Consider the following 13,998-nt stretch of genomic DNA (forward strand, 5'->3'; position numbering starts at 1 on the left):
TTGAAAGACAGAGAGAGCAGGAGGGAGAGCAAAGGGAGAGGGACAAGCAGACTCTGTGCTGAGTAGGGAGCCCCACACAGGGCTCGATCTCACGATCCTGAGATCATGACCCAAGTTGAAATCAAGAGTCAGATGCTTAACCGACTGAGTTACCCAGGCGCCCCAGAAAAGCCATTCTTAAACTCTGCTTTGCACCGAGCAGGTGTACATTTAAAAAAACCAATTAAAGAATGATGTTGATTATATTTAAAGAATAAAAGTCTAAGAAGTTTCCCCCAACAGGAGCGATTATTAACTGAACTAATCCATACTTGAGCAGGAAGAGCAATGCCCTCACACAGGAGATGCCTGAGGAATGATCCTTTCCCTTGTTCCCATGCTGCCGTTTCTCAGGGTTTTCTGCATTCTCCGAAGGAAAAAGCTTCAGGCCACAGAAAAAAAACGTTGACGGTAGGCTTTTCAGACTTCACTGCATATGTATATCTGAGGTAGGATCTCCAGTCTGCGACAGACATGCTGTCAGTGAAGTCTACGTCCTCCTTCTTCTCTGTCTTCCCTTTCCTAGGACTCTACTAGGCAACCCTGGAGGATGACTGGAAGGAAAGGGGGCGGGGAGAACGGACTTTCTTTTTCCTGTTTGCTGGCCCGTCCTGGTTATATGGCTGGAACAGCATCAGATTGTCCTGGCGGTGGCCCTTGGATCCAGCCTCCTTTGGCAACTTCTCTTGAGACTCCCCAGGGCCAGTCTCACCACACAATGCACCTTTTCAGATAATATCCAAGGTCCTACCTTTTCCAAACTCCTCTGAGTTCCTACATTACCAGTAAGGGCCAGCAGTTCCCCACCTTCAGAAGTCTGAGTTATAGCTCTGAGGGGCTCTCCTCTGAGCACCCCTTCTCCTTTGCTCTCCCAGCCCTAAGGGTAACAGCTGCTTTCTGGAGTTATTCTCTTTGGATAACTTCAGCACTCCCTTTCTACTCTCTCAGCCCTCTGACATCCATTCGATTAATTCCCTCTATTAAATTCTTTTTGGTTAAACACCTAACATATTATACATTTTCCTAATTTGTTCTTAGATTCTGATCTGTAGGTTATTTCCTTTTTTCTATTAAAAGCAATGCTGCAATAAATATTTGTACATGCTTCTGGATACATACATCTGAAAAATTTTCCTATAATAAGGATCCAGAATTAGGGTTATTAGGTCATAGGTAAGAGAATCTTCAACTTTACTAGACAAAATTCATGACCTGCACTTCAAAGAAGCATTTTTATTTTCCATTTTGTTCATTACAGCTTTCATTTCACCTTCCCTTCCTCAGGGTATTACTAATGGCCCCAAGACCAAGAGGGAACTGTCTTGGCTTCTATTTCATAACATCCTAGAAGAAGGGTCTGAGATGGACCAGAGTTTTCCTGATAAAGCTATAACAGATGCCTGGCCCTGTTTAACTTTGATGGTTGGTAGCATCATATATCAGAGGGCCAGTGGTCCAGGGGAATGGAGCACACATCTCTCTTGAGGAATCAACCAAGTTACAAATATTTTCAGACCCTTCTCATACTGATTACTGACAAGATACCATTTGTCCAGCTCTGTGTCTTTCTTTGCTGTCTGTCAGCTTTGGGACTTCCCAAGATTGAGACACTGGGATCTTTGCCAGCCTGGGTTTCCCAGAGCCAAAGTCCAGTCTCCTCTTCTGAGGTCCTGCCACCTCCCACCTCCCTGGGGTTCTGCCAGGAACCCTGCATCCTTCCACACCTGGAGAGGTGCTCACCAATATTTTCTTCCCTTCCTGTCTCAGGGACTTTCTTTCTTGATACACACAAAGACACACACAGACACACACACTTCCATGAGCTCAGACTCCCACAAAAGGCACAAAGAGAAGCTGTCTCATTGTCTCCAAGCATGGCTCTCTGTGGCTAAACCCGGTGCGGTGGGAGGGACGGCCTCCTGTGGGCAGCTTCAGTGGCTGCGAGAATGCAAACCTTGTCTCAGGTTCCAAGACAGTGAATACGAGTCCTGAAAACAGCCAGGGACCCAATCTCCCAGCAATCTTGGCATCTAGAGGAGACTAACTAGATGAAACCATATTCATTTATCCCTCAAGGAGAAAATTTGAGGTTTTCTGCACCCAAGGGGTATCACAGGTCATTCCCATTATACTGTGCTGTTTGAAAATTTACTCACAGTATCATTCCCATGAAGGGAGGTGGGCAGGATCATTCCCATTTCTCAGGGAGGAAAGTGAGGCCCAGAGAAGAAGAGTAATTTGCCCAAGTAGCAGTGGTGGGACTTGAACATGCTCAGGCCTGACTCCCCAAAGCCCACATTCTAACTTACCACCCAAACTCCTTCAGCACGAGCAGTGGAAGATTCTGGAGACGTGCTTGCTAGTCTGCCTCCAGCTTCCTATCCACTCATGATTTTCCAACCGCCTGAACACCCCCATGGCAACTGGGGGCAATGATACTGGGACATTTAGCATCCTGCCTGAGACCCACTTCTTACATATTTAAATAGTTTGACTTACTTGCTCTGACAAATGTGGCAGCTTTGGTTGCTTTTCCTCACCTGCTTCTGGCTGTGCATATCCCCTCACGTGGGGGATAGCGCCTTGCCCTATTCTCCACTTTTATACTTGGGAAGGCAGGCTCACTGCCTTAGACACAGATCCCAGAACTGAATCTCCCCTTTGACAAAATATGAAGCAGGAGTCATTTAATTTTTTTTAAATCCAGGTCTCTATTTTTCCTGTGCAAATATAAACATAGGCATAATTAATAGTTAAGGCTTTTAAAATATATGCATTTTGAGTATACATTGCTAGTTACAGTTTGCTGATGATATGAGCTTGGATCTTATCTTCCTTTAATAGTCCTTTTAAATTCATTTTAGAAAGTTAAAATGGTTTAAATGATCCATAATAAAAACCAGAAGAGACCCATTTGAATCCAAAATACATACTTGAAAATGCAGCACCTTTTGTATGAACTACATTAGAGCCCAGTTGTGTAGTGTATGGATTATAACTTCAGACCACAGAGACTTCCAAGTCTCTGAAGCAAAATGGGGCATTTTTTTCTGAAAAGAAAGAGGAAGAGGAAGAAGAGGGGAAGTCAGAAGAGAAGAGAAGATGAAGAGAAGAGAAAGAAGGGAGTGAGGAAGGAAGGAAGGAAGAAAGGAAGGAAGGAAGGAAGGAAGGAGGGGGAGGGAAGTGAACGAAGAAAGGGAGGGAGGGAGAAGGGGAGCAAAGGAAGGAAGGAAGGAAGGGAGGGAGGAAGGAAGGGAGGGAGGAAGGAGGGAAGTGAAGGAAGAGAAGGAGGGAGGGAAGGGAAGGAAGAAAGGAGGGAGGGAAGGAGGGAGGAAAGAAAGGAAGAAAGATGGGAGGGAGGGGAAGAATGATGGAAGAAGGGAAAGAAGGAAGGAAAGATGGAAGGAGGGAAGGAAGAAAGGAGGAAGGGAAGGAAGGAAGCAATGAGGGAAGGAGGAAGGGAGGAGGGAAGGAAGGAGAAAGAGAAAAGGGAAGGGAACCTGTGCATATGGCTTCTCTGCATGAGAAGAATAACTCACCTTGGGTAACTTACAATGTGTATTTAAGTGAAGGAAGGACCCCTAAGGTTATAATTCACAATCATAGAACCCAAATATAGTAATATTTTATACAATGGTAATGGAATTCTATTTACTGGATTAAAAAAAGAAAAAAGCTATGTCCTGTACTGAGCACACTTTCGCTTAGATGAGAAGTTTGCCACTGGATATAATTCCAAGGGAGGGTGAGGTTTCCTCCTTGAGTGGAGGGGCAGTTTGCAAAGATACGGCCTAAATGTCTGACCTTCTAAAAGTTCTAGTTGTCAGCTTTGCTTGAGTCAGGACTCTATCCCGACCTCCAACCTGAAAGTCTCTCCCCCAAACATAACTCTCCCCTTCAAGCCAGAACAGGCTGCCCCTGTTCCTGACTCAGGAACGACAGGAGAGGCTGTCTTCAAACCCCTTTGGTGAGTTAGAAGATGTTTCTTTCCCTCATCGAGATGTTCTTGGGGGCTGAAAGTCAGGGAGTTTGCATTTGCTTCCAAGCCTTGAAGTGACCCCAAATGGGCCAACTTGGCTTCATCCCTTGTGCTTATCACAGTACAACCAAAGGCCAGGATTTCTAGAATCCCAAAGAGCACACAAGGAGAAACCAGATTCAGAAACATGCCCCAAACTGTCTTGTGTAAGGTTGAATCTGAGATCACACATTGCACTTCTAGCTTCTGTTACATCTCCCTTATCGGAAGGTGGTGGCATGGGGTGTGCCAGGGGGTGGATGACTAAATAATCTTCCATTTACAGGAAAATAAAGTTCAAAAGTCTAAAAATTCCCCATGGATTAAAAAAATAAGTGTTTTGTGCCCACACTTTTGTATGCGTGGCTTGGGGAACATCTCATACTGTACGAAGCCCTGCCCCATGCAGTGTTCAATGGGGATATCACAATAACCTGCTGCATAACTGGGGCCAACATGATGAGCTCCCCTCCTTCCTAAATGAGGAAACCGAAGCTCTCCTGCAGTCCCACATGGCTTGCAAAGGGGAGGGAGAACTGAAATGCAGCCTTGCCGAGTCCTGGGCCATTCAGCCGTAGCCACAGGGCATCACGCCAATGGCGGACTCTGGGAAGCAGGACATGGACCTCTGCCTTTCACTGTTGTTTGGTCTCTGTTTTCTCAGCCTCCCCAGGAGTGGCCCAGTCAGCCAGAGGGTCACTCGTGCCGATCTTCACCTGGCTTTCCAGGTGACTGAGACGTTGCTTCACTTTCATCTGAGTGGCGTTGTACTCGGCCAGGAGCCGTGCAAACCTGGTCTGCAGGGTGTCTAGGGAGGACTCCAGGTGCTCCACCTTCTCCTCAATATCCTTGGGGTCTGCCCCGGCCCTGGCCACGTCCTCATCAATCAGGTTGTCCTTCATCAGGATCTGCCGTCCCTTCTCCTCCAGGGCCTTCTTGGCCTCTGGGTATTCGGTGAGAGCCTCCATCAGATCATCCTTGGAAAGGCAGAATAGGTCCGAGTAGCCGATGCTCCTGATATTGGCTGTCCTGCGGTTCCCTGACTTGCTCCCCTTGATGTTCAAGATGCTGATCTCCCCAAAGTAACTCCCATCACTGAGGACCACGAACTGGGTGATCCCGTCATCAGCCACCACAGCCAGCTTGCCCTCCTTGATGATGTACATCTCCCTCCCGATGTCCCCCTTCTTGCAGATGTAATCCCCTGGGCTGAACACTGCAGGCCGCAGCTTGAGCACCAGTTCTACCAGCAGCCCTGCCTCACAGTCTTGGAAGATGCGGACCTTCTTCAGAGTGTCCAGGTGCACGTTGATGGCAATCTCGGCCTTCAGTTTGTCTGGGAGACTCTTGAGTACCTCCTTCTCATCCACTGTCTTCTTGTTGGCCCACAGGTAGTCAAACCACCGGATCACCCGAGTCTCCAAGTCCTTGGTCACCTTGCGGAATTGCATGTACTGCTTGATAGAGTCAATCTTGGCCTGGAACTCAGCCCGTGAAGCATTCATGTTCGAGATCATGGAGCCCACGTTGCCAACAATGGTGGCAAAAATCAGGACGCCCACTAGGAAGTCTATGACCACAAACAGATACTCCTCGTCTTTCACAGGGGGTGGGGTCTCCCCGATGGTGGTCAGGGTCAAGGTGGACCAATAGAGACTATAAATGTACTTCCTGGAGAGGCGTCCATACTCTGGGTTTGAGACGTTTGGATAGACCCAGGAATCTGTCCCAAAACCAATGAACTTGGAAATGGCAAAGTAGATGCAGGCGTTCCAATGGATGATGACGAGGATGTACAAGACCAAGTTCCCAATCCTGAACAAATTGGGGTAGTTGGTCCTTGTCTCTGTGCGGTCGAAGAACTCAAAGAGCCGGGCAAACTTCAGGAGGCGGTTGAACCTCAGTTCTGGGTAGTTTATGCCCAACTTAAAATAAGCCAGGTCTGTGGGGACTAGGGATAATATGTCCAGTTTGAAGTGCACAGTCTTTGTGTAATGCTTCCACAGTCTCAGGGCATCCTTGACCATCAAGCCTTGTTCAAGGAAGCCTGAAGAAAAAGATGGAGGTCACTTGGGCATTAAAGTGGCTGCCTTTTGTATGTGTGTGTGTGACCGTGGCCCACAGAAAAATATTTTACACTGTAACTAAAGAAGACGTAGTTATACATACATGACAGAAACAATTTCAAAAGCCACATTTACCTCTTACTATGAAAATGCACTCTGGTTTTGGGCGCCTGGGTGGCTCAGTGGGTTAAGCCGCTGCCTTCGGCTCAGGTCATGATCTCAGGGTCCTGGGATTGAGTCCCGCATCGGGCTCTCTGCTCAGCAGGGAGCCTGCTTCCCTCTCTCTCTCTCTCTCTCTGCCTGCCTTTCTGTCTACTTGTGATCTCTCTCTGTCAAATAAATAAATAAAATCTTTAAAAAAAATGCACTCTGATATTTTCTCATCTAGGATGTTCCAACCTGTCTTATTCAATTAAAAATGTAGATTAATTGGGTAAATGTGAATGGGGACTGCTGTTCGAAGATACCAAGGAATGGTTATTAAATTTTTAAAAGATAAATGGATGTGTTAAATATATATATTTACATTTGTTTACATAATCTCTACACCCAACGTGGGGCTTAAACCCATGACTCCAAGATCAAGAGCCTCACGTTCTTCTGAGTGAGCCAGCCAGGAGACCCTGGACATTATATTTTTAAAATGCATCCTTTAAAGTTAGAGATACATATTAAAGTGGTCGCCGTCTGAGATTGGCTTTAAACTACTCCAACCAAGAAAAGGGCTTGGGCAGGGAGAGATGAAACATTAGCAAAATGTTGGTAACTGCTGAAGCTGGGTGAAGGTACATGGGGATTTATATAATACTACTGTCTCCGACTTCATATTTGTTTGAAAATATTAATGATAAAAATTGTAGAAGCACATGGCCCTTCAAACTGATTTCACCAGCCACTGATGGGGCATGACCTCCCTTTTAAAAACATTGCCTACGGAAGCAGTAACCCTCCTTTGGGGCTGCACCTTACTGCCATCCCAAGGGCTCTGAAAACCTTTGCAGCATTCAGACTGGTCTGGTCTGGAGCTGAGCTGGGCGTGGAAGACTCAGGAGGTGTTATTACTGCTAAACTCAGTCAAGTAGACTGAGACTTTCATTCTTCTTTTTCTTTTCTTTCAAACATGCACAAAAGTAGAGATATGAAGAATGTCCTTTAGATTTTGGTAAGCATCAGACTCATACTGAGGGTTCTGTGAAACCCAGAGTCCAGGCTGTCCCCACCGTTGGTTCCATAGGTCTGGGGTCTACTTCTAACAAGGTCTGGATGATGCTGCTGCTGATCCAGGGCCACACTTTGAGGGCTAGACGGAGGCCGGACTGCCCTTTTTGTGAAAAGCAAACATCAAGTTTGTGATCATATGGTAGGGACACCCTGCCTCCCAGGCCCCAATTCCCTATTTCATTCTTTGGTTATTTTTGTGTTTATTGAGTGCCTAGATCATTCCACGGCACTCCTATGCCATGGGGCTTCTCCCTATTTCCTTAATAACATCCTCTCTCAATTCTGAAGACTTTTTTCTCTTTTCTCTTTTTTGGCCACTTGGTTTCTGTGCCTAACTGTCTTCCCCACAAGGCTTCCTGCTGAATCTTAGATTGCCAGCGATAGCACCCAAGCACAGAAAGGGTGGGATCCCTGTCTAAGTGGGGGTAACTTCTCCCACTGAAGCTTGGTTGAAACAGGGATAGCTGGCTCCATGAGTCGGGTCCCCCGTGGAGCTCTCATGTCTCAGTAGGCTTACGTCACCACAAAGTGGCAGAACACCGGGACTAAGTTACTCATGCAACCTTCAAGCTGCATACTTGAGGTCTTCTTCTTCTTCTTTTTTTTTCTTAAAGACTTATTTATTTGTTTAAGAGAGGGAGAGCACACACAAGCAGGGGGAGCGGCAGGCAGAGCAAGGAGCCCAATGCAGAACCCTGAGACCACACCATGACCTGAGCCGAAATCAAGAGTCAGATGCTTAACCGACTGAGCTGCCCAGGCGCTCCAGAGGTCTTCTAACTTATGATGCTGGACACTGAGTGGAAGCAGGGGTTGCTGGTGTGCTCCTGCCGGGTAGTGACTGCAGACTTTGGACCAGTCACTCAGCGTCTCTGGGCCTCAGTTTCTGAAGATGGAGATAATCATGCCTGTGCTTCCTGTCTCATGCAGAAGATCTCGTGAGGAACCAAGAGGTGCTTGAAATGCTTTCTACGCCGGGAAGCCACATGGAGGCTTGCTGCTGTGATGTGGTACTGTTCTTTACAGCGACAGCTATGGCATGGTTTTCAGCTCAAAAAGCTTAAAAGTGACAAGCTAGGCCCTTGCCGACTGATAGGAAGTCTTTGTGCAGATTAGAAAAAGGTGCCCCAAGGATACATAGCTTGGACCCTCAGACATGGGGGGTTAATTTAGCCGCCACTTGCAACCAGAGGTGATCTGAGGGAAGTCATCATGCACCTGGGCCCTGCTTCTGATTTTATGCCTCCATACATCTAAAACCACGTTGTAACCTGTCCTGGATCCTCCAGCTGTCCAGGGAAAGGAGCTCCAAGATTGAGGGAGCTCTTTCTCCTTTTTCCTGCCATACTAAACTGTCGCTGCCAGAGGGGTCCTTTGACAGATGACAGTTTGGCCTTCTTATTTCACAGGTGATACAAATGAGGCCCAGAGAGACAACTTGATTTGCTCAAGGTCCCACAGGTCGTTGGGACAGCAGGGACCAGAACCCCGGTATCCTGACCTCTGCTAAAAGGCCACTGTAGAGGGAACCATAAGGCAGTACCACGCCCTCACTGTTGGGGCTTCCCTAGACCCGCCTGGGCTCTCATGGACATGGGGAGGTAATGCCTACCACTCTGGATCTCCTGAACCTGTCACCAGTCCCCACGGTCCCCCTCCTGAGGCATGAGGTGGGTCTGTGGCCTAGATCCCAGGGAAGTCCCTGGGCCTGGCCCCACTCACCTGTCCGGGCTCGCACCAGCATATCCATGCCATAGAGGACATCGGACGAGTAGTCCAGGACCAGCCACAAGATCACGTGCTCGGACTGCAGCTCGTCGAAACAGGCCCTAGGCAAGTGAGGGAAGGAGTGCGCGTGTCCCGGGCCAGTCCCAAGGAGGCACCAGCTCTGGGCTGAGCACGGCAGTGTTCAGCCTGGTATCACCCCTGCTGGCAGGGTTTGTTCCCTAGCGTTACCATCCCAGGCTCTGATGAGGAGACGCAGCTCTGAGCAGCTTGCTGTCCCAAAGAGAGAGCCCTGTGGCCTCTCGACAGTGAGCTCTGGGATCCCAGGAGTGGGCAGTTCTTCCAGACCTCACTGATGGAGTTGCTGATGGGGGCAGAGACGGAGCACCTGCCCCCTCTGGGGTCAGATGCCAACAAACTAGAGGAATTTCTCAGAAATTCACAGCTGAACAAGCCAGTAAATATTTTCTGCTTTCTAGGTCCGTATGCTTACTATTTCTCACACAAAGAGTACCCCTCAAATACGCTCTTCACCTCAAAAAAGCAGCAGCTGGTGCCTGTGTCCCCACCCTGCAGCTCCATCAGCAACCCGAGCCCCCTGCTGCCTCAGAATTGCAGCTTCTCCAGGACCCCCTGCTCACACAGGAGCAGCTCACCCACATAGGAGCTGCCCCAAGTTCTCCCCCTTCTCACACCCACACTTCCCCTCAGAAGAGCAGGAGATCCCCCCACCTTGCTCAGAGAATCCTGAAAGCCCCCACTTACACTCAGACAGTAGCTTGTCTTCTCCCCAGCCCCATAGGAGCAGCTGCTGTCTATCTTGCCAACTTGCTCAGGATTGCCCCCAGAGTCCCCCTGCCTTGCCCGCACCTCCCCATCCACCCCCCAAAGAGCAGCAGCTCAACCTACATCCTTGTCCTGCATCTTCGTTCTGAACCCTGTCACTTACTCTCAGAGAGTAGTCACTTACCCCTTGTCCTGCCCTGAAGCTCGCTTAGAAAAAGCCCCAAAGTCTCCTGTGTACTTCTGGAAGAAGAGTGGCTTGCCCCTCTGTCCTCCAACTGCTTGCTCAAGAACCTTGCCAAACCCCTGCCCCCTCAGAAGAGTAGCCTCCTCCCAACTTCCAGAGCACCCAAAGCCTCAGCCACTGTGGAAGGGCAGCTGCTCACCCACGCACGCCTGTCTCATGGGCTTGCACAGGAAGGCTCCAAAGCCCAGCACTTAGGAAGCATGGCTCTTGTCCCTGCATTCTTGCCCTGTGCCTTCCTCGGGCCGCACACACTCCCACCAACCCCATCAGAGGAGAGACAAGGGATCCCGACATCTCTCTCCTACAGACTCTCTCAGAAATGCCCCAAAGGCCCTGCCTGTCCAAGGAGAGCAGCGGCCTGCCCTGTATCTCCGGCCTGCAGCTTGCTCAGGGATGCTCAAAGGTCCTGTTTGGCCTCAGAAGAGCATAGCCCCCAATACCCCCCATCCTGTTGGCTCCTCAGGAATGCCCAATCCCCACCCACTTCCCCTCAGAAGAGTAGCTACTCGACCCTGCATCTTCCTCCTACAGTTGGATTAAGACTATTCCAAGGTGACAGGACCCTTGCTGTCCATAGCCAGCACAGGTCCTCACCAGTGGTTCAGAGAACTCTTGAAGACGGTGCTCTTTTAGAAGTGGGGGCACACAGTTGAATGGTGGCTGCATGGGGCCTGGAAACCCAGCCCCCCGACTGGGACCCAGAGCTCTGTCTTGAGGCCTGACTGCCCTCACCTTTCCTGGCCCCTCCACCCTTCTCCCCTCCTAGTGTGGAGACCCTGCCCACTGCCCCTACCTGCACACCAGCAGACACCAGTTGTAGAAGACAGGCAGGGCAATGATAGTCAACCAGTTGTAGTACATGTTGCTGGAGGGATCCACCACAATGCTGTCCTTCTTGTTTCTGGAAACACCAACACACAAATAACGCAGTGTGTTGAAAGATCGCAGCACTGGGCAGTCTTAGAAATCTTGTTTAGCTTACAGACCATAGGGCAACTGCAGGCTAAACTCAAGGGACACGTCCTGTCAGTATCAGGGGGTCACATGGGGTGTCCCTGCATGGGGGGGACAGGCTGGGAGAGGGCAGACTCTGGAAGTCCTTCCCGCCTAGCTCTCAGCTCCTCAGGAAGCCACAGCTGACAATGAAATGATGGTGATGACACTCCCATGTGCCCACGGTATCACCCATGTCCTTCAGGATGTTGGGAAGCAATTACAGCATGGTAATGCTGGAACCATTTGGGGGAGCTCTGTGGAAATGCTGATTCCCAGGGCCTACCCAGAACCCTTTGAGGGCCAGGGCTAGAGATGTGCATTTAGACACTGTCCAGAGGTTCCGAAATAGCTCCTCTCGGGATTGCATTTGGGAGCTAACTGCATTTGTGCAGGTGATCTAAAGACTCATGTCAAGGGCTTGGATCCTGCCTCTCCGTCAAAATCAACTCATCTGGGAATCCTCTAGGTTATATGGACCAACACTGAAGGAAGCAATAGTTTAGGGTGCTTTCTGTTTTTATTTTCAGGATTTTCTAAGGATTAGAGTTTATAGGTGGCACTGGAGATTCTCCTTTTCCTTTGGGTCCATGAGCCTGTCCCCCATCCCGTATGCCCTACAAGCTGGCCCCGGATTGCAGGGCTGCTCCCATGCCCCAGGGGAGACCTCGGGATGCCTTTCTTTCTTTCCCTTGCCTCACCATGTGCAAGATCAACAGCTCACTGACAGGGCTTTGGAATGTTCCTGATGCACATCACTGCTGGGTTTGGAGTGAAGTTTGAGAATATAATTTCCTAGTGCCCAGGAGTAGGCCTCAGCTTACCCCGACTGTACAGACAGACGAACAGAATGTAGGGTGGGAGTGCACAGGGGCAGGCTCACAGGGACAGCCCCTGATTGCTCACCCAAGGCTGCAGACAGTCCTCTCCACCTATAATCCCCCTCTGGGCGCTCAGAGCTGGGGCAGGACTCTCCCTGCAGAGTGGGCCCCTCACACCATGTCAGGAAGCCCAAGCCCCACCTGGGACCAACTCTGCAGCCCCTCTCCAGGACCGACACCAGGGCCTGGCGACATGGTTCTCAGACTCCCAGGACCCGGGTGGGAGGTGGGAGGGGGCCCAGGCCTGACCTCTGCACCCCTTCGTTGGAAGCAGCTCTTCTCAGTACTTACTCCTCTTGTTTTGTGGAGTTTTTCTCTTTCTCTTCCTTTTTCTCCTTCTCCTCCTTTTTCGCCTTGTCACTGGATGATACAGGGGGACATTGAGCAATGTTCATAGGCCAAGGACACTACTACCACAGTGGAGAGGGTGGGCAACAGTCACAAGGAGGAGAGGGTGTGGTATAGGAAATGGATACTTCTGGCTCACGGGGATGAAACGAGGTTACTGATTTTATCGCTATTACTATTCCTGAGGTTGGAGGTAAACCAACCCATTAAAGCATACACTGTACACGTTAAAGTATGCATAGAGTTCTGGGCTAATGGTCTACAGTTTCTGACCGACTTTCATGAGTCCCTAGGAAGTCACAAAGAGCTTGGGACCAGAGACATTTTGAGGTAACAGGAAAGGAACCCACATCCACACACGGTGGGCGGAAAAGTCTCCCGGAGTTTTGAAGTCACATGTATGGTTCTTCTTCCTGAAAGGAGGGGTATGGCTTGTTGGCTGTTCTCAAAACCCACCTGTGTATCAAATGAAAGCCTGGTCCTTGATGAGGAAGCCAGGGAGGAAAAGGGAAGCAAAATACGCACAGGCAATGGCAAATCTTAGAGTCGCCTGAGGCAAAGGCCACCATGTTCAGACACCTGTCCAGATGGTGGCAGATGGTGAGGCACCTGTCCACATCTGCAAGGAGGTCCTGTGAGGGCAGGGGTCTCCCGAGCACATGGCTTTACTCTGCTTCCTCTCCTTTATGGCATACTCTTTATGCCTTAGCGCTGTTAAAAAGGTTGTCCGTTCATAGCCACACCAGGTCTGGATGGCAGGCATTACTACCCAGGGAACCATTGAAGAAACCAAGCGGAAAGGTAAAAGACCCTGCCCGCCTCTGGGGAACCCACCAGAATCACCCACAGACCCTTCGGATCCCCTTATTCCACATCCTGGAGGAAGGCCCAGGGTTGAGAAATAAGCGCTCACTGAAAAAGCCCAATATACTTTACACAGCATGACCTAAGGCAATAATCAAAGATGCGTGCAAACATGCGCACGGGAAGATAACCCGCCACTGTTTCTAACAGTGAGCAGCATAAGCAATCTAACCCTAACAACAGGAGGAGATTCGTCTACAGTGGAACTCTACGAGGCCCCTCAAAATGATGTTGTGGAAGAGTATTTGGTGACACGGAAAAACCTTTCTAATATTTTGCCAAGTTAAAAGCAGACCGTGAAAACAGCACAGAATAATAGCTGTGTGGGTTTTCTATTGCTGCCAGAACAAACTATCACTGGTTATTGGCTTAAAACAATCCTCACTTCAGATCTGTAGGTTGGAAGTCTGGTCTGGGTCTCCCTGTCCTGAAATTGAGGGGTTGGCAGGGCTGTGATCCTTTCTGAGGATTCTAGGAGAGACTCTGTTTCCCGCTTATTTGGATTGTTGGTGGAATTTAATTCCTCCTGTAATTCGATCCTGTTTTTCCTGCTGGCTGTAAGCCAAGGGCATCCTCAGAGTTTAGAGGCTGTTTCGACCTTGGTTCCTGGCGTCCTTCTTCGGTGTTCAAAGCCAGCAACAGCAGGTGGAGTCCTTTGAGAGATGCCGGTCTCTCTGGTTCTCTGCAGCTGGAAATCTCCACTTTTAAGGATGCTTTTGATTAGACCGGGCCCACCTTGATAATCCAGCATAAGCTCAGGCTCCTGAAATTTAATCACATCTGCAAAGTCCCTGTTGCTGTGTGAGGTAACGT

At 49.3% G+C, this 13,998-nt stretch overlaps 1 protein-coding gene across 1 annotated transcript in view; it reads right to left on the bottom strand.

Moving 5' to 3' along the window:
* Positions 1-3,508: 3,508 nt before the first annotated feature.
* Positions 3,509-13,998, bottom strand: part of CNGA3 (cyclic nucleotide gated channel subunit alpha 3) — a 45,475-nt gene continuing 34,985 nt past the window's right edge. The window contains exons 5-7 of the mRNA XM_047747185.1: positions 10,893-11,000; positions 9,067-9,173; positions 3,509-6,104 (exon numbers count right to left, since the gene is read on the bottom strand). Coding sequence (XP_047603141.1) covers positions 4,693-6,104; positions 9,067-9,173; positions 10,893-11,000 — 1,627 coding nt within the window. The 3' untranslated portion in view covers positions 3,509-4,692. The remainder of the gene's footprint in view (positions 6,105-9,066; positions 9,174-10,892; positions 11,001-13,998) is intronic.

This window comes from Lutra lutra, chromosome 9 (genome assembly GCF_902655055.1).
Source record: "Lutra lutra chromosome 9, mLutLut1.2, whole genome shotgun sequence".
NCBI lineage: Eukaryota > Metazoa > Chordata > Mammalia > Carnivora > Mustelidae > Lutra > Lutra lutra.